General features: G+C 41.3%; 2 protein-coding genes across 7 annotated transcripts in view; both read left to right on the top strand.

Annotated features, from left to right (window-relative positions):
* CARF (calcium responsive transcription factor) overlaps positions 1-12,626 on the top strand; it is a 29,160-nt gene extending 16,534 nt beyond the window's left edge. For all 4 annotated transcript variants that reach the window (XM_048485501.1, XM_048485498.1, XM_048485500.1 and 1 more), the window contains 7 exons: positions 740-883; positions 2,094-2,321; positions 3,114-3,276; positions 4,706-4,781; positions 6,847-6,965; positions 8,355-8,703; positions 10,371-12,626. In XM_048485501.1, coding sequence (XP_048341458.1) covers positions 740-883; positions 2,094-2,321; positions 3,114-3,276; positions 4,706-4,781; positions 6,847-6,965; positions 8,355-8,703; positions 10,371-10,483 — 1,192 coding nt within the window. In that variant the 3' untranslated portion in view covers positions 10,484-12,626. The remainder of the gene's footprint in view (positions 1-739; positions 884-2,093; positions 2,322-3,113; positions 3,277-4,705; positions 4,782-6,846; positions 6,966-8,354; positions 8,704-10,370) is intronic.
* CNBD2 (cyclic nucleotide binding domain containing 2) overlaps positions 11,346-20,390 on the top strand; it is a 36,067-nt gene continuing 27,022 nt past the window's right edge. For all 3 annotated transcript variants that reach the window (XM_048485505.1, XM_048485504.1, XM_048485502.1), the window contains exons 1-2: positions 11,346-11,471; positions 14,772-14,985. In XM_048485505.1, the coding sequence (XP_048341462.1) occupies positions 14,956-14,985 (30 nt within the window). In that variant the 5' untranslated portion in view covers positions 11,346-11,471; positions 14,772-14,955. The remainder of the gene's footprint in view (positions 11,472-14,771; positions 14,986-20,390) is intronic.

Genomic DNA, 20,390 nt, shown 5'->3' with positions numbered 1-20,390 from the left:
TGTTTCACTGCTTGTACAAGTTGTTTTTGAATGTTTTTGTTTAGAAAGGTTTTGTAAAATTCTTTCATCCAACGATCCATTCCTCTGCTGAGCACTGTTCTTTCCCTTGAGTTTATTTATGTGTTTATAATTTGATTTCTAGGCTGCCCTTTCCCTTAATGGGCTAAGAGGTGCTTACAGTGATAATACGATTTTATTCTGAGGGCCACAGTTCTCCAGACTCAGATAGGTTAGGGATATTTGTCTCTGCTTACTTCTTGGAGGGTGGAGGGTGTCGTAGTCAGATCCTGTATTTTCAAAGCCTCCAAGAAAACTCCTCTGATTGAAGTGTGAGTATAGAGGCCTGCTCTGAGTAATAATATTGCTTCCTTTTCTCAAGAGTGTATTTTTGCCATCCAGTGTTTGATTTAAGAGTTTTAAGAGTGGTAGAAGAAAGAGGTGTCCCTTATTCTACTACTAACAGATCAATTCTTAACAGAGTTGCACCCAGTGATATAAGTGTGCTTAAGAAGGATGTAATTCTGCTTATGATTGCACAATAAGCACCTTTTAATTCTTGGTTGCTCATGTATTAATTCCCCTGCAGATTGTAAGTCATGTTTTCACTCTTGCACTGGTTGAAATAGTTATTTCTCATTAGAAAGCAATGCTTTAATAAACTGAGACATTCTTTCGTTGATCCAGTCATTATATTTCTGTCATGCTCTTCCTTCCTTTCTTCTTCCTTGGGCCCTGGTAGAATCTACATTAAGAAAGTGCAGAAGTTTCCTGAATATCGAGTACCCACAGATTCCAAAATCGATAAGAAAATCATACGAGTAGAGCAGGAAAAAGCTTTCAACATGCTGAAGAAAAACCTGATTGAAGTTGGAGGGGTGCTCAGGTAATTTCTCTGCTGCTTCTACAATAATAATAATAATAATAATAATAATAATAATAATAATAATAATAATAATAATAATAATAATAATAATAATAATATATTTAAAACATTTTTATCCTTTCTTCCACCTGATCAGGTAAAAGCCCATCCCTGACTGTACCTGTATTCCTACAACAGCTGCATGGTCAGATCTCACCTTTGTGTCCTCAATTTTTAAAAAAGCGGGCTTGTAATCTTAAGGACACTTATCCTTATCCCCAGCAGTCCTAATACCCCAGACTAGCTTATCAGAGGGTTGACCATGGTCATTACTTTGATGAGAGACCACCGAGGAAGACTGGAATTGCTTTGCAGAGGAAGGCATTGGAAAACCACCCCATCTCCCCAAGCCCCACCCCCAGCCTCCGTGCTTTTAAAAGCATGTCCCTGAAAGCAGACTCCTGCTCTCCCCAGGCTCTGGGGAAGACAGAAGCCGGGCTGCAGGGAAGCCGGGGGGAGAGGAGTGTCGCCCAGTGCGGGTGTCACCGTCACCCAGTGCGGCGCTCCTCCCTCCTCACCTGCATGTCCTTGTAAGTGAGCTTCTGCTCTCCCCAGGGCCTGGGGACAGCAGAAGCCAGCCTGCAGGGAGGCCAGGAGGGGGGTGGGGCACCTTGGGCAGGTGGGCGCATGCGTCCAACGCCTCCCCACATGACCAAAAGGCGTGCGCCTGGGGACATGGTACCCCCCTGTTCTGCACATTAAATTGGTGCAATTATTTAGCAAGGCATCTCCTTAATGATGAGTCAAAAATTGTTTGGGTTTCTACATGGCTTGCCAGGAGACTTCATGTACAGTTTAAGCAGAGACTGTGCATGTGTTTTTCCCAGGGGACATGGAAACCCCTAAGGATTTGATAGGACTATCTGATGATCACTGGTTACCCTGCCGATTGCTGTGAAACGTGTGCAAGTTTTGAAGTTACAAAAATGGGAGCTGCAAGCATGCATGCCCACCGTTAACCAGAAACTAATCAGTAAGTTCTTGGTAAAAGTATTTTGAGAGATTGCTCCTGGTATGGGATCAGCTAACAAATAACCAGCAATGTTTGTGTTGCTATGCTTATTGCATAAATAGGAAGAATTCGTTAAACTTTGTGTTTTTTATTCCTGCTGGGGGGAAAAACTTCACTCCTTTTTGCTTAGAAATTGTACCTGCCAGTTTTTATTATCAGGTGGTATGTGCAGTTACCCACCCAGCAGGCTCATCAATACCATGACATGGAAGAGCTGTGCCTCCCACCTTCACCTTTCTCCGTGCCATCTCCTGAGGAAGACAGCGATGCAGTCAGAGATGAGAACTGCGTTTTGCCATCCCGCCTTCACCCGCAAGTCGCTGATAAGATCAGAGAACTAGTGTCTCAAGGAATACAACAAGTCTATGCAGTGAGGAAACAGTTACGGTGAGGCTTTATAATCTCCAGCTACTTGGTCTGGTTTCAAACTGGAGGGTTGTGATGCTGGCATTTCAGGAAGGTGGAAGATGTCCTTTCTCTCCTCTTAACCACTAGAATTTTTACCTTTAGTATTTTTCTAATTTTGGTAGAATTCCTCTCTTTTGTATTTATATCCACAGTGTCATAAGTCCAAGTCTAATGGAGTTTGCAGTCTTCCCTCTCTTTTGTAGTAGTTGTGCAGCATATCTCTTTTCCAGAATTTGCTGTGGACTAGTATTGCTTTACGTTCTATTTGAAGTCTTCTCTGCCTTGGTCCTGTTTATGCCCATCTACCTCTTTTCAATCAGTTCTGGGAACCTTGTTTTTACTGAGACAATCCAACAAAATTGCACATATCCAAAGTGCAGGTTAGCATGGCTGAATGTTGCTGAATGAACAGTAGGCAGGGTGAGTTCTGCGCCCAAGCTGCTCAAGCAGTTGCTGGGAATGGCTCATTGATTGATAGTGGGCACCACCTTCTCTTGGCAATTGGCTTTCTCCTGGCTTCTAATGGCAGTGGGCATAGTCTGTGTTCCTCATTGAGTCCTGGACCCAGACTAGTGGCAGATGGGAGCTAACCAGTGATGACATGGGAGAAAGCAGTGGGTGGTGTACTTGCTTTGAATGATAACATATTTTTTGCTGGCACTGTATATATGTAGGGTGATACATTTGCCGGTAAGGAGGGAGGGAACTGGAAAGAAAAGTCTCATTATATGTATGTTTCAATCTTCTGTCTCCCATTGTAATATTCAACAGAAGATTCGTGGAACAAGAATTGTTTAAACCTGATGAAGTGCCAGAACGGCATAATTTGTCATTCTTCCCCACTGTAAATGATATTAAGAACCACATTCATGAAGTTCAAAAGACCCTAAAGAATGGGAAAATGGTGTACAACTCGGAAACTGTTCCAGCCATGGTAATATTGTTTTTTTCCCTTCCCTATCTCATTCTCTTTGAACTTGCAGGCTTCACTGGTCTTTCCTGATTCACTGTCTGCTTAAATCTGATGGACATCTAGTAATGAAAACTTCTGCTGGTGTTTTACCTCAGTGAAGGCTTAATTGTAAACATTTAAGAACGATTTCTGGACTTTAATGCTTTTATTCCACTGTTAGTGAGTTGTTAATACTCAGAAACTATTGGTAGAAGGCAAAATTGTTCATAGAAAGGAATACTAGATCAGGAAGTCATAAACTTAGCATGGCCTTTCTGCATTAGCGTGTTCTGTGTTTTCTGAAGTGCATTCTTTCTGCATGTTGGAGACATTATTCTGAATTCTTATATGGGTGAGTTCTGTGTTCTGCATAAACCAGAGCATGTGGGCACATTTTTGAGCATGCGGGCACATTTAGAATTCTGACATGGCATGATGGGCACAGTAACAAAATGGCTGTCACAGGAGTCAGAGCCAGGCACAGAAATATTGCCACAGCTTAACTTTAGTAACACAGTGCAGATCCTTGTGTGGCGGTGGCAGCTGCTGCCAAAGCAACACTTTTCAAAATATGCACAGCCAATCAGAAACCAAAAGCCCTTCCTAGCCACACCCACTTCCTAAAAAACACTTGAAAAGCACTATGCCACCCACAGATATTACGTTGGGGACTCCGGCATGAACAGTATCTCAAGAATCCCTTTCTCCCATGTGAGTCCTAGAACTGTAGCATCTGTTTACAGTTTCAATTTCTTTAAGTGAAATTGAAGCAGAAATAAAGTGAATTAATGGCAACAAGTCTTTTAAAAAGCTGATTTCTAAAGGCCCTTTTTTCTGTTTTGGAGATGCCTGCAAAAACCCTGGGCAAGGAACTTTCACTTCTGCCATGCTAACAAATGAAATCATAATATAAATTTGAAAGTTAAGTATCCACCTTAGTAACAGCACTTGTGACTTCAGGGAATGTTCCATTTATTAGAATATAGTCACATGATTACCACTCAGTTGACTGGTCCAATTAAAATACTTGCTCAGTTGCTTTTGAAGTTCTTTATGAAGTTTCTTCTGATGCATTCTGTACTACTGTAATGGCCTTGTGACTCCTAAACAGGATAAAGGTATTTTCAGTTAATTTCCCTTTGAAAAACAAATGTCATGTAATCTGCTTTAAGTTTCATAATAAAATAAATTTGGGGATTTTTTTGGCCATTTGATTCAGTATAAGTTTATTGAAGTAGTTTTTATCATAACAGCAGGGTCAAGAATTGTAAAAAAGAATCTGAAGTCAGGAAAACTACAAATGAATAAGTAAACTTTATTTCAATGTTACATTTCATTGCATCTTGGATGTATGGTGAAGTTTCAGAGTGTGGGATCCAATTTTTGACATTTACTGTTTCTCTTCTTTCAGCTGCAGTGGTCCACAGATGGTGGGAACATTCTCACTGAAACAGTGACAGTTACATTTGCATCGCCACCAACTGAGGGTAAGAGCAGTTCAGATACAAGTAAGGTTGCTTTAACTTCGTTCATCGCAGTCGCTTTTGATCCTAGATGGACTTCCCCTTGCTTTACTCAGGATACTGATTTCAGTGAAGGTTTCAGGGTAGATGCTTGTCTGTTCCTCTTACCAAACTTGTCTAGTTGAATCCTATGGATCTGTTTCACCAACTGTGGAGACTTCCTCTGGAGGAAGACCATCTACTAGCAGAATGGAGTCTGAGGATCCAACTCATGTTGTTTTTGCTTGGGAATTATTCCTTCCCCTCCCCCCCTCTTAAATTCACATGCTTGGTAGCGATCTTGAATGCTTGTAAATATTGCCTATGAATGATTTGTTGCATAATAGTATCCACTCCCTTTCTTCAGGTATGATGACTACATTGTGGTGGACTGCTGGTGGATGTGTAGCTAAAATGTGTTGGGAATTGTTTAGTAAATTTAAAGGAAAGAATTGTGTTTTGCTTAAGATAGCTAAGCAAGATTCTTAGTTGCATTCCTAAACCACAATCGAGTAATACCTTGCATGCTTGGACATATAAAGGCATCTTCCATGTCAGGAATAACTCCTAGTGGTCATCTTCTTTACTTGTGCTTTGCTTATTCCCAGTAATGAAGTGAATTATGTGTAAGTTCTGTATTTGCTTCGTGAAGCTTTAGACAGGACTGCCAACATTATCTGATACTGAATAGTAATTTCAGTTATATAGGAATTGGTTGTTGGGTCCAAGCAAGTTTAATAAAACCTCTTGTGTTTGTTTGAATTATTTCATGGGGTGACTACTAAGCCTTCTCTCTCACGCACACACTTCTTAAACCCTCCTAAAATCCAAGGCTAAGTAATGCTGTTTAAAAAAATGTTTAAAAAAATAGTATACAAGCTATTCTGAAAACCTAGGGGAAGTCCCAGGTTTTATAGACAAATCTGAAATCTTACAATCACAGAAGCAGTGTTTGCTTCTTGAAGAATAGTGTGCCACTGAGTTCTTGTGAGACTATATGGTGAGAACTCAGCAGAGCTTTTATAAGTTGCTGGGTAGCCTGCAGCCAACGTTGCTGAGGATTCCAAATCTCAGCATCAGAACAGGGGAAACAGATCAAAATAATAATAAAAGACTGAAGATGAGGGAAGGGAAGCCAAAGAAGTTGAGGGAGGTGGGAGGAGGCTTCTGGGGGAGAAACAGAGAAAGGTGAGTTGGTGGGAGAGATGGCAGGCATTGCCAGAAGGAGTCAAAGAGGAGAAACAAGAGAGATAGGAGGAGTGGCACCCTTTCTTAGGGATCTCCTGACCCAGCCATTTCCCAGCATTGCATCTGTTGAGGGATACGCTGAACCAGCCACTAGGTGTGGAAGATACACCCTTCATTCAGCATTTCCTTTGACAATCACACAGTCCTTCACTCAGTATTTCCTTTGACAATCACACAGTTCTTTCGTTAATCATTATTATCAGGTTGTGCTTTAGGTTTTGCAAACTATTGTTCTCTGTTGACACTGAAATTCTGCTGGTATTTCATGTGGTGATTTGCATGTTACCATATTAACCCAAATGAAGGGCAACACTGAATGTAAGATGACTCCCCTTCAAAAGAAGAAAGCTCAACACAAATATAGATGACACTGAATGTAAGATGACCCTATTTTTCTTTCTCTGTCTCTATGCCTCTGTCAGCAGCCAGAAGGACCAGGGGCAGAGGCCACCAGCCTATTTGCTGGGTGATTTTGAATCTATATAGCTGAACAGTGGGGCTCTGCTTTCTCTGCCTCTAAGTCTTCTGGCACTTCTGGCAGGGTGGGGGTGGGAGAATAGAATTAGCTGGCATAATGGCATCTTGTCACCATTCAGCCACCGCCTTATATCCAAATGTGACTAGACCTGCCATGTATGAAATGAAAAAAGATGACAAATATCTGTTTTTCCTCTGAGTCTAGATTGAAAGATTAACTGTTTACAAAGCATAGTTGTTAAATCGGATTCATTTTTTTCCTCAAAAGGTTCTCCCCCTGCCCCCCCCTGAATAAATATTGCATTGTTTTTGGTTGTATTTGTAGGAAGTTCACTAGAGAAAACCATTATCAAGGTGGAATCTAACCAGACAAGGGAGCTCTTAGGTCCAGAAGTGACTCAGCTCCTTTCTTCACTTCAACCCAGAGTGTTTGCCCAGCTCAAGGTACCATCACCCATTTCTTTCACAAGCTATCCAAAACTGCTGTAATTGCAGTGTTGTTCTATGTAATAGCACACACGGCTTTGCAAATTAAAACAAAAAAGAAACATCCACTCAAAATCTGGCCAGATAATTACTGAATATGTCCCAGAATTAACAGAAAAATGTATGTTGTTGGCGCCGGGGTGGGGGTGTGGGGGAGAGGGTGAATGAGGCTTCTCAAACTCTGCAACTGGGGTTCGTAAATTTCTCCCGACTGGCTGATTCTCCAAGGGCCTTATCTTGCTGTAATGATAATTTTTCTGTAATGATTTGAAAGCCTGAAGGCAACAAAATGGGGAAAAATCACTTTTCCTTTTTCTGGTGGTGGCTTTGTTTTCTTGTTTTTTGTTCTCTGTTTGCTTCATTCTTATACCTGCCTTTCTCCTCAGTGGGGATTTAAAGTAGCTTATAGTATTCTCTCCTTCATATTATGCTCACAACAACCCTGGGCAGTAGGTTTGACTGAGTGTGCGTGTGTCTGGCCCAAAGTCACCAAGCAAGTGTCCATGGCAGGGTGATTTGAACCTGGCTCTTCAGGATCCTAGACAGGCACTCTACCCATTGCCCCCAGGCACTATATGAGTAGCAATGTGTGTGAGTTTTCAGGTCTAAGGAATATTTTAAAAATAATTTACCTTGTTTCTCTGAAAATAAGACCTACCCCGAAAATAAGCCTTAGCGTGATTTTTCGGGATTTTTGGAGGATGCTTGAAATATAAGCCCTACTCCAAAAAGAAGCCCTAATTACAAATTCCCTGCCGCAGCTGATCTGGTCACGTGGGAGGCACAAAATCGTGGGGGAAAATAAGACATCCCCTGAAAAATAAGTCCTAACGCATCTTTTGGAGCAAAAATTAATATAAGACCCTGTCTTATTTTTGGAGAAACACGGTAAAAGGTTTTGTAATATGAGTTAGGTCACTGGTGATGTCCCATGCTACCCAGCAAGTGACATTTACATAACCGCATGCCCCACAACACGCACTATTTCAATTCATGCACTAGTTAGTGACAATATTATGATTTGTCTGATGGATAGCTGTAATGACTATTGAGGAAACAAATGAGTAGTTCCACACTTACTGCATGATACAATATCTTTCTGCCTTACTCTTCTGGAGCTAGAATTCCAAATCTCAACAATTTGCACGTCCCTAGTCCTGCACAGAAATCAAGTTATTTTCATTTTTGTATATAAAACAGCAGCAGTCTGGAATTTTCTGTAAACAGTTGAATAGTCAGAATCTATCCAGTTTGAATAGAAAATCTGATCTTGGCACACTGGTGCATTAGACACAGCAGGAGGATGGATGCATAGGTAGACCCAAAAATATTGCTTTGGTTTTTCAGGAGTTGCAGTTGCAGCCAACTTCTACTGATGGGACAGCAACCCTTATAACGGTGGATAGCTGCTCTACGCCCAGCTCTTCAAGCATTCTGCACCCCACAGGGAAGCTGATGACAAGCAAGTCTGTAGTCAGTCATGGTCACACTCTTGGAGAAACTTCCTGTCAAAGTCAGAACAATACTACTATATCACTGCTTGGAGAGCAACTTGTACTTGATCAAAGTGACTGCCTTTTAACTGCTGGAAGTATAGAAGATACTAAAACCACACAGCAAGAAGTCCATCAGATCCTTTTAAGAGATGCATGCGCCATTCGTACACATACAGTAGACAACCATCCAGCTGTTAGTAGTAAGTACAAATCTGTAGAGCCTCCTAAGACTTCTCAGAGCTGTATGTTCTATGTTGATAGCATCACTGTAATCTGATATTCAAACGGTGGATAGAAATAGGTAAGGTGTATAGTGTGGTTATCGTTTGGGTTCTGTGGACTGGAGCAAAGGACTTCTCAATGATGTATCTGAACATTTCTCATAGCTTTATCGAAGTAGTTCACTAAAGTTGGCCAGTGCCTTTTAAAAGTGCTCAGCTGCCAGACAACTCTGTATTCACTGAATGTTGGGGCCTTTCAATGTTGGGGTCTCGTTATCAGCCTAAGAAACTAATGATCATTCTCCCTTTTGGGTTACTCCTATCTAGAGTGCCATGACAACTTAACACAAGAGTAGTGCCTCATAGGAGATGTTTACACTCATATGTTTTGTTGAAGTATGTTTAGGACACAGGTAAATATTTGTGTATATGCCAATAAAGGAATTCTAATTTTACTCTTTACTTACTTACTCTACTACTTACTTACTTCCTACTTACTTACTCTACTTAATTTTGCACTTTACTCTACTGGCCTTCTCTCATTTTACCATTTACTTTACTTCTATCACTACTTACTGCCTTTGCCTACTTCCATCTTACTTAATTTACTCTACTTACTCTACTTACATTCACTCTTATTTGTGTATTTAGTTGGTATACTTCTTTAACTAGATTCATGTAGTTTTGTCTTCCCACACTATATGTTCAGACTGACACACTCTGGCTGAGTATGAGCTAGTAAAGAAAAGTTTATCTCTGAAATATGTAAACCCATAGCAAAGATGAGATGCGTCATCAGAAAGATGTATGGGCAAAGTGCCTTATCAAGAGGGCCTGGCATTAAATGTTGAGACTGTGGTGAAATTAGCATGAAAAGAAATTTCAAGTGGAATCCTGAGGCTAGTCTAGAATAGCCCATGTTTCTTTTCATACATCTGAAAAGAAACTTGCTTCCATGTTTTCAGTTTGAATAGCCAAAACAGTTGTGAGAATTGAATTGTCTAACAATTTTAAGAAGAAATCATTTTTAAAGAATGTATTATAATACTTTTCCAGTACACAATGAAAGGACTATGAAAAGAATATCCATTATATTGTATATCAAATTCAGTTCAAGATAGAAAAACAAAAGAAAATCAGCTAATTCCTATAATCTGGCGTGTTTACCACTCATCATTTTATACCTTCTGCTATCTAATATAAATCCATTTTTGTCTAATAATCTTTTGTTCAGATATCTCATATGCTCTTTTACCCACTCACTAGGCTTGTTTCTATTCCACTACAGAACAAATAAATACCATATCTCAATGAAAGTTCTTGAACCTTACATTTACCTTCCTTCATTTTCTTATACATTTTGTCCATCAATATAATATGCCATATTTCATGAGTCCATTTATCAGTTCCTGGCTTAAGCAAAAAGAAATTGTATTTTGAGATTTCACTTGTCTGGGGTTTCATTTTTTTAGGATAGCGCCAGTGTAAGACTGTGTGGAAAGCAGGACTTGCTATTTTGCCTTGTTGTCACCTATACAAAGTCTGGCAGGTGGTTGAAGTTGTGTTCAGTAACTGTTGTCAGGATGGTAGTTCTCAAAGTCATATGCAACAGTGTTGAATTTTATTTTGTCGTCTTGTTTTTAAAGAAAACCCAGAGAGTACTGCCAGCACGAGCCATGTCGGACACGAAGCCAAAGAACAAGCAGTGTCTTCTGAGATGGAAGATTTCAGAGACTTCCGGGCTTCATCTGTTACTTGAAACGAGGAAGGTGGTGAAGAACTTGCAACGAAGAAAGGGCAGTATTTGATGCAGGCGCCTTCCGCTGTTCTGTGGCAGGCAGCTGTTTTGATTCTGTTCAGTGCTGGTGCCAAATCGAGCAATAACCACATAGCGCTGCCACTCTTCCTCCTTGCTACTATGGTTTGTGTAATATCCAAATAGCTTATTGCAGTCAGTGTTGACCCACGATTTCCAAAACCAGATCCCTGATTTTTTTTCCCCCATCAGCTTCTTGTATTGGCTGTTCTCACTGACTTTTCTGAAGCTTTCGTCTTGTTCTGGAAACCTGAAACTGACCGTGGTAGCCATGGATTTGAGAAAACCTGTATAACTTGTGACGGAAGATAAAGCTTTTAGTTTTCAGAAGACAAAGGGAAATATCCCCCTGCCAAAGGTAAAAGTTGCCAGCAAAATTGTTAGCATGGACAGGTAGCAATAGACACGGTGCTGTGGAGGAGAACAGCCATTGACATCTGCATATAACTTTCAGGATCGTTAATAGTCATTAGTTTCCCATTCTGTGCTCTTGTTTTTTCCGAGGCAAAATGACTAATGGATCACAACATTGAAGAGTAGCTCTTATGTCTGATAGGAATTGGTGCGTGGCTTTTCAGCAATGATCCTTTTTAATTTTGTGCACTTTACCGATCACATGTAGTAACGTGTATAAGATGAAAAGAAGACTGTTCAGTTGTGTTTATTCATATTACGACTCTGTAGAACAGAACTTGAATATCTGTAACGTCTCTGACAATGGAGGAAATATATACAGTGATCTTATCCATGATCCGGAGGATAAATTGGGTCTCCTGTGGATTTTTACGGAAGCAGACGTCAAGAATGCAAGACCGTGTATAACTCTGGATATTAAGATTTTGATTCAAATAATGAGAGAGGTTTTCCCTGCTATTATTGCTTAAAATTGTGGATCAAGATTATGTTCTGTGTGCCAAGCAGAATTCTAAAGGTGATGCTCCTACTTGAATTATTCATGACAAAATGCATATAATGTTGCTTAAAACTGGATTCCCCTTCACAGGTTACAAAAATCAGTGCTAAAATAAGGAATTTACAGTTAAATTCAGCATAGATGTTTACTCAAATATAAACTTTGTGGAATTTCTGTTTACGCACATAGTTAGTTGATGCAGTGGGTGGGGGCCACTGATAAGTAGATTTAAGAATTGTAGATCTCTTCTACATCCCCCCACCCCCCAGCAGTCATTTCTGACCTCTCGAAATTTTATTTGAATCAAGTTTCCATGACTGGAGCAGACTGCTGTGTAGATGGGAACAGGGGAAAGGTCAGCGCCCATCATCATTTTACACTAGCAGACTGCTGGATCTATCCTGGTATTTTGTGTCCCCTGCAAACACAGAGTTCCTCTGAGTACAGGAGTTCCCATTGACTTTGGTGGAAGGAGCCACTCTGCAGATCATGGTGGAAGGCTGGTATACACAGAGTTCCTATTCCTGAAACAGGTTTCTGAATTAAGTTGCCCACTTGAAGCACTGGCAAAAGGTCAGAATGGTGCTTTTACCTCAACATATTGTGTGTAAATCGTTGTTTTAATTTTTTTGCAGTTATTTCTTACATTGGAGGCCTGCAATTAAAATAGGTTTTCCTGTTGACAAACACCACTCCTCCAGGCGGATACCAAAATCTCCACTTTTCCACAACACTGTTAATATTGGACACTTGGTTTGAGAAGTCCCGTGAGACTTACACATAATGGAAATTGAGACTTAAATGGATTCTCTCTACTTGCATTGCTGATCATCTCCACATCTTCTGAAATTAGAGCAGCCAGAATTCTGAACATTTAGAAACTTATTCATCATGTGCAGGAATTCTGGGGGAATGCCAATAGACCCACGGGTTAAATGAAAATCTGCCATAATTTGTAGATTCTCTGCATGTAAAGGAATTTTTGAATATATTTGCAGTTGGCAGAAAAGTATATGAAGATGCCTCTTATTCTTAGGAACTTAAAAGACTACTGGGTCTTGGAGGTGTAGCTATAAGGGGATGGGGGGTGCGCCGTGCACTGGGCGCACACTGGTGGAGGCAGAAAATTGCACCCGCCCCTTCCCTCCTTGCCCCACCTTGCCAGGCCTGGCTCCGCCCCACCAGCCTGGTCCATTTTCAGATGGCAGAAAGCTGTTTTCAGACAACAGAATAAAATAAGTGGGTGGGGGTGGCAGCGTCCAGGCACCATTTTGCCCTGGGCGCCATTTCCCCACCCCCACCCCCACCCCCCTGCTGGGTCTAGATCCTAATAGTACTTTCTACTTTGATGGGTCACAGAAAATGCTAATTTTACTTGGTGCAGATTTCTTAATAAGGATGCTGCAATGTTGGAAGCAGCGACACTTGGGTGAAATTACCTTTTAGTGAGTCTCTTGGGATATGAGAACTCTTTCCAAGTTTGGTCCTGGAAGCTCTTGTGATAATCAGCAGTTGGGGGCGGGGGGGGGGGGGAAAGGGGCCTAGTACAGGTCTTGCATTCCTTCATCAATAGTTTTGTTATATGGTGATGAGCTTAAGAATATTTCATGATCTTTTTATGTTAGAAAATTCTGAGTCATCTGGATGTATTTACTCCTATATAAGACGACTAAAATGAGAAAAAATGCTTCTAACTTCTTTTCCTTGTCTGTGAGGGAAAAAGTACAATAATAGAACAGCGCCATCAGTTTAGAGCCGTGCTGGCAGGGGCTGATGGGAATTGTAGTCCATGAGCATCTGGAGTGCCACAGGTTCACCACCACTGGTTTAGAGTCTTTACTTAGAGATTTTCTAAGGCATCCAATGTGTCCAGAATCGTGGCTATGACTTCTATACAGTTCAAGAAAATGCTTGGAAAGTTGGCTTGTCATTAAATAATTTACAGTTATCTTGGACTGCAATTTCCCCTTGAGAACAACAGAAACTAAAACTTATGCAGGAGCGATTTCAAGAAGTTTTCATCTAGGTTTGTATCATACTCTACTCTTTGTAGATGCCTAAAATAATTGATTTTTGCTAAGTGTGAATCTTTCTGTCTGCTACTAATATTGCATTTTCAAATATAAATTCCTTTGAAATCTTGTCCTGATTGTTAGGACGTGCAACGACAGTTTTGGGGTGTGGCCAGAGTTCTGAACTTGTTGTTTCTCATGTATTATCAGCCTTATTTTTGAAGCTATTTGTTGGTTATACAGATGAGAGAAGTTACTTAGAGAGAAGCCTCTAGCTGGACTCATTACATTCCTAAAGCTGGTCAAAAAAGGGAGACTGTGCTCTCTTCTGTTCTTGTGAATAACCAACTCTGCCTCCCACTGAAATCAGTGTAAGCTCACACATATTCTGCTCAATATTTAGCTATGTTCCCTTGCGTTTACATCTTTACACAGTAATTTAGATGTATTTCTAATTGCTTTTATCTTGCCCCTCATTTCCAATGACAGAAGGGCATTTCCATGGTCAGAATGGGCAATTTCTGCCAATTTTACCCCTCCTCAACTGTTGATACCTATGGTATTTGTAAAGGATCTGCTGACCCCACCCCACCTTGTCCAAAAATTTGAGGGGCTAAATAAGCGGCAGCTGGAGGGGAAAGCAGGAAAGTCCCCTTTCGTGGTCTCTGCTCTGCAAGTGAATCTTGTTGAAGATGAATTTGTTTCCTAAGCCTGTAACAGAAGAAGCTCTTTGGTAACATTTCCTCCTTATGCAAGTTTTCCATGGAGAAGATCACAGTTTGCACGGAAGATCATATGCTTGAGCTAACTCTGTAGCGAATGTACAAATGAATTCTGGCTCTCAGCCAGCAGCATCCAATGTTCAAACCTGAAGGACCAATAGCTATTGTGTGCCGTAAAAATAGATGCTTGATCATGTGAATATAAACGTGGTTCAGCATGCACAAATTTAGAGACATTTGTGTTAACCTCCACTGTACAGTTCATATTAAAATAAAGATTTGAGACATTCTTACCTCATGTGCGTGTTTCTGTATGATAATAATTATTATTATTTATTCGATTTATTAGACCGCTCTACCCCTGAAGGGCTCATGACATGACATGATAATGGAAATAGGTTAAATAAAAAGACATGACTCCCATCTTGGATACTGATGATTACTATCCTAATGCTAACAAATGAAGCTGTGGGTTGTAACAGAAATCTTTGATTTTTTTTTTTTCAGTAAGTCTTATTCTTTGTACTGAGAAATTTTTTTTACATATTTTCTTGCACTATGTCACATTTGACATTCTCTTTCAGAGCATTTCCACTCTACACGACTGCTTTGCTTAGGCATCCAAATGTTTTAAGCACTGATGCCCCACCAATCAAAACTGACTAAAGAAAGGGACATTTCATCTCGAAAGCGGAAGATGAAGAATATTGCTGCTTCTAATGAAAACCCTTTCAAAAGATCCTGGATGGAAAAAAAAATCACTGATTCATGAAGACATGGATACCAGCATACAGTTTGGTGAGTTTTTTTGCGAGATCTCAACCCGAAACCTAACAGCTAATAGTCCTGTCATTTTATTCTCAGTTAATAAGATCAGAAAAGTCACACTGTTCTATGGCAGATGTTAACAGAGAACATGCTCCTTAGTACTCTTTGAGTATTCACTTTGCTTCTCTTCACCGTTGTCAACCCAAGAAATTCAGCCCTCATAGTTTTAGGGTCAACAAATTCCTTGAGCCAATTCTACATATTCCCTCCCATAAATCTTTCAAACCCACCTATAGATCGCAGATCTACTTCTGATTTTCATGCAGAGTCCACTTTCATCCTGCCGGCTTTCTTGGGAAAAATTTCCCATTGTTATTAGTTTATTTTATACCATTTCACTGCAATTACGCTGAAGGTATCAATTTTACTGTTAATACTTCCACTGAATTTTGTTAATATGGCTGGGGAAAAGGATAGCACTTTTGGAGAAAACCATAAAGGAAATCTGGGACCCTGTCGTCAATTTTTCTGAAGCCTTAGCAACGGTAAGTAATCCTTGAGTATTTCACCAAAACAGCGCAGAGAGTAGGCATGACTCCTGCAGTCTTTCTTCTTGAGATCAATAAAAACAAAATTGCTGCATTCATTTTGATTCCCATTTTGTTTTCATTTCCAAAGTAACAAAAGTGAGTGGTATAAGATCTTATTATTTATTCATTGCGCAAAGAATGCATATACCAACTGTGACCTGATCGGAAATGTTTGTATTAGTACCAGTTGTTAAATCCCAGCAGAAAGTTGTTGCTTTTTAGTTGATGATTGTGGGCCACCTCAGCTACACCCACAAGAACTTCACTGGTGGGCTTGGCCAGCTCAGCTGAGTCCTCACTGGCCTCAGTAGAGTCAGAAGAGATAGAAGTAGATTCCTCCTTTGCCCTGACTGGTACATTCCCTGGTTATTCAGGAGAAGCCCAGCAACTTTCTCCTAGGCCTCTGATTCCCTTTAAGGGGGTTGCCTTTCCCTTTATTAGTCCCCTTGGTTGCCTGATCTGGGAATGAGCTCGCCCTGGGACCTTGGGTTTGGGTCCTCCTCCTGTCTTCATATACCTTCTCCCAGCTTTCCCTGAAACCCTCTCCCAAATCCTCCTTTCACCTGTGTGAGTGCAGCAGCTACTGGTAGTCTACCTGATAGCTCTGCTGATGAGGGTGGAATCTGGCCCCGCTTCGTTTGGGCTTTCACCCCACTCCCAATTACCCAGCCTGGCCTCTGCTGTGCTAGCTGAAGGGAACCCCCTTCCTTGGCTCTCTGAGAGAAGCTCTCTTCTCCTAGGCTGTCACCTCCCTTCGTCTTCAGCCAGCCTCACCCCCCAGCCCTGGGGCATCCTGGTGGACTCTGGTCCTGTCTACTCAGGCATTTTCTCTTAAGGTAGGTGAGGCCAGGAGCTCCAGGATCGTTCCTGGTCCAGGACAATGATGGAGAAAGCGGGACATATTTGAATCCTGATGCAAGGTATGCCCTGTTTGAGAAGGAAATGGCTAAAGGATTTTGGAGAAATGTGAAGAAGAATTAACTTTGCTACCTAAAGAGAAGAACTTGGACAATATATACCTCACTAAAACATTCCCTTCTCACTGGACACAGCCTCTGTGATACACCTTTGAAGATGCCAGCCACAGATGCAGGAGAAACATTAGGAACAAGAGCTACCAGACCATGGCCACACAACCTGGGAAACCCACAATAACCAATTGAATCTGGCCGTGAAAACCTTCAACAATATATTGAAGAATAATTCTTTCTGGAGAAGAATTACTGAATAGGAGCCAAATTAAACAGGAATCCAATAGCACCTTCAAGACTAAGAAAATGTATATATAATCACAGCAAGAATATTTCCTGTGCAGAAATGGAAAACTCCATCTATATCTATTATTTGAAGAATGACAGTGAAGGTATTGGAGCTGGTTGAGATGGTCAAGTTAACTTTGCTACTTAAAGAAAAGAACTTGGTCAAGTTCATGGATAATTGGAAACCCTTGATACAGTATCTAGAGAAAACAGAAGAAAATTAATTGATGGCAATTGGTTTTGAAGTTTATGGACTGTGAAAATAAGATCCAGTAGAAAAAAATTAGACTTTTTATTAATGATGCTAAAGATTTAATTTTATTTTTGATGCTGAATGAGCAAGTGCTGAAAGTTTAGATTTTAATGGTTAATATTTGGTACAGAAGCAACTGGAGGTCTCTGAAATAAGTACTTCATAATTGTGAATGGCTGTCTTTGCATATGCTTTGGATTTTGATTCTGAAGTGGGAAGAAAGACTAATAAAATGTATTCCAGCCTTTTTTGTTAGTCAGAGCTCACTTCATCAGATGCATACACGTCAGAGACACACACATCGATAATGAAAGATGCAGAGTGACAGGATATGTGATGCACATAGTGATGCACATAGGGGCAAAAAATCCAAACTTCACATACACGCTACAAGGGTCAGTGCTATCAGTCACAGACCAGGAAAGGGATTTGGGCATCTTAGTTGATAGTTCCATGGGAATGTCAACTCAATGCATGGCAGCTGTGAAAAAGGCAAACTCTATGCTGGGGATAATTAGGAAAGGAGTTGATAATAAAACTGCAAGGATTGTCATGCCCTTATATAAAGCCGTGGTGTGACCGCACTTGGAGTACTGTGTTCAGTTCTGGTCGCCACATCTCAAAAAGGATATCGAAGAGATAGAAAAAGTGCAGAGAAGGGCAACGAAGATGATTGAAGGATTGGGGCACCTTCCTTATGAGGAGAGGCTGCAGCGTTTGGGACTCTTTAGTTTGGAAAGGAGACGTCTGAGGGGGGGGATATGATTGAAGTCTATAAAATTATGCATGGGGTAGAAAATGTTGACAGAGAGTAATTTTTCTCTCTCACAATACTAGATCCAGGGGTCATTCATTGAAAATGCTGGGAGGAAGAATTAGGACTAATAAAAGGAAACACTTCTTCACGCAATGTGTGTTTGGAATATGCTGCCACAGGAGGTGGTGATGGCCACTAACCTGGATAGCTTTAAAAAGGGCTTGGAGGAGAAGTCGATCTATGGCTACCAATCTTGATCCTCCTTGATCTCAGATTGCAAATGCCTTAGCAGACCAGGTGCTCAGGAGCAGCAGCAGCAGCAGCAGGCCATTGCTTTCACATCCTGCATGTGAGCTCCCAAAGGCACCTGGTGGGCCACTGCGAGTAGCAGAGTGCTGGACAAGATGGACTCTGGTCTGATCCAGCAGGCTAGTTCTTATGTTCTTATGATATGGATGGAAGATATGTTGAAATGGCAGCCAGTTCAAAACTTCTAATTAAAATAGTAGCATCTCCCCATCCACGTGCTTTCTGTTAACTGCAGCACTAATATAAATGTATACTTCAAAGCATACAATGAAATGAGCTCTGAGTCACAAAAGCTTATGTAAGAATGAATTTTGTTAGTGTCTAAAATAGTTTTTAAGAGCGATGGAAGAGACCTGAGAGAGGTACTTGTGTTTGATCCAAATGTTTCTTCTAACAAATATACTTCGCAGTTTTGTGCAAATGTGTTTACCAGACATGACAGAATACATCACAAGCCACAGCCTCTTTCATGCCACCTTCAATTCTCCAAAACTATTCATTGTTTCTGAAAAAAATGGTGCTTCCTGTTATCAAATGCATTGGGAAGGCTTCTCTGTATTTCACTTCCAATTAGATGTAGTGAAAGCCACTAGCTCAGCTTATTGTTTTTTTAAAAAAATGAAAAGATCAGATGAAATTTATTGGTTGAAAGCTTTCTGCAAGGTTGTCTTTAGAATTCCGGTATAGTGGAATTCCGGTATAGAAGAATCTTTGATCTGATGGAGCTGTTCTTATGTTCTCTCAAGGAAAAGAATGGAATGTAGGTTTTTTTTTCCTTGAGATTGTTGGCAGTTGGGTTCTAAAGCGGTTAGTTCTGATCCTGTCACGAAAGATCATTTATCACAGAACTGCAGGCTAGCAAGGGAGGCAACCTCAGGAGATCCCTTACCATGTCTGAGAGTACTCAATATATCACTACCAAGCTATTCGTGCGTCCTTGGCTTAGTAAGTGACGTGAAGAAGAAAAACTCTTTCAACCTGGAATAATTATTCTAACTTGGGAAATGGGGCTGATTTGACTGTCTTCTATGTCAACCAGCATGGTGTAGTGCAGTGATGGTGAACCTTTTTGAGACCGAGTGCCCAAATTGCAACCCAACCCCCACTTATTTATCACAAAGTGCCAACCCGGCAATTTAACCTGAATGCTGGGGTTTTAGTTTAGAAAAAAACGGTTGGCTCCCTCTTCCTCAGCCCCACCCGCTCAAGCAGGGGCCAGTCTGCTCTAGCCTTGCTGCCCGCGTGCACCGCTCTGTGCCTCTCTAGCATCTCTGCCTCCTCTGTGGCCCCCCCCCCCCCCGCAGCAGCCACCCGGAGCACAGGCACCAGGCCCGCCAGCTGAGTCCTCCCTGCTCACCGCGGTGCATGCATGTCGTGCTCAGTGGCCCAGGCCACCCCAGATGTGTCTGTGTGTGTGTGTGGGGGGGTGATTTTCTTCCCCCCACGTGATGAACTCTGTGCGCGTGCCCACAGAGAGGGCTCCGAGCGCCACCTCTGGCACCCGTGTCAGAGGTTCGCCATCACTGGTGTAGTGGCTAAGGCAGGTGGACTCTAAGTGGTTTGATTCCCCACTTATCCACATGAATAGCAGATTCTAATCTGGTGAACTGGATTCGTTCCCCTGCACCTACACAGGAAGCCTTCTGGATGACCTTATTGCTGTCTAGGAACCTTCCTGATAGCCTAGGGAATACTGTTCCCATCAGCCCCTACCATGCTGGCCAATTGGCCATGCTGGTAGGCGCTGATGGGAATTGTAGTTCCTGAACATCTGGAGAGCCGCAGGTTCCCTACCCCTGGGCTAGTCAGAGTTCTCTCAGACCTCTCAGTCCCACCAGCCTCACAAGGTGTCTGTTGTGGGGAGAGGAAGGGAAGGAGTCTGCAAGTCTCTTTGAAACTGCTTACTGTTGAGGAAATTGGGGTATAAATCCAAACTCTTCTTATTCTCTTACTCTCTTACCTACCAGCACTGCTTTTCCTTCCATTTGATTTGTAAGCCACCTACATAACAAAACTCAATTTCTCAGCTTTTCTTACCAGAACTTAATCTCCTTTGATGTTCTGTTTGTTAGTTCTTTGCAGAACAATGTTTATGTTGCTTTTATGTAATTCCTACTCGCACCCTGAAGAAGCTTAAGGTGAAGTCCACAACATGACGTCATCTTGCCCAATTTTAGCTTGACCACAACTCTGTGTTAGGTCGAGCAATAACCCAGGACCCAGTTACACACAACAGGGGTATGATCCGAAGTGTGTCTTGTTAAAAT

This window comes from Sphaerodactylus townsendi, linkage group LG02, assembly GCF_021028975.2.
Source record: "Sphaerodactylus townsendi isolate TG3544 linkage group LG02, MPM_Stown_v2.3, whole genome shotgun sequence".
Classification (NCBI taxonomy): Eukaryota; Metazoa; Chordata; class Lepidosauria; order Squamata; family Sphaerodactylidae; genus Sphaerodactylus; species Sphaerodactylus townsendi.
The sequence above is the reverse complement of the archived record's forward strand: the minus strand, read 5'-3'. Positions and strand labels throughout refer to the sequence as shown.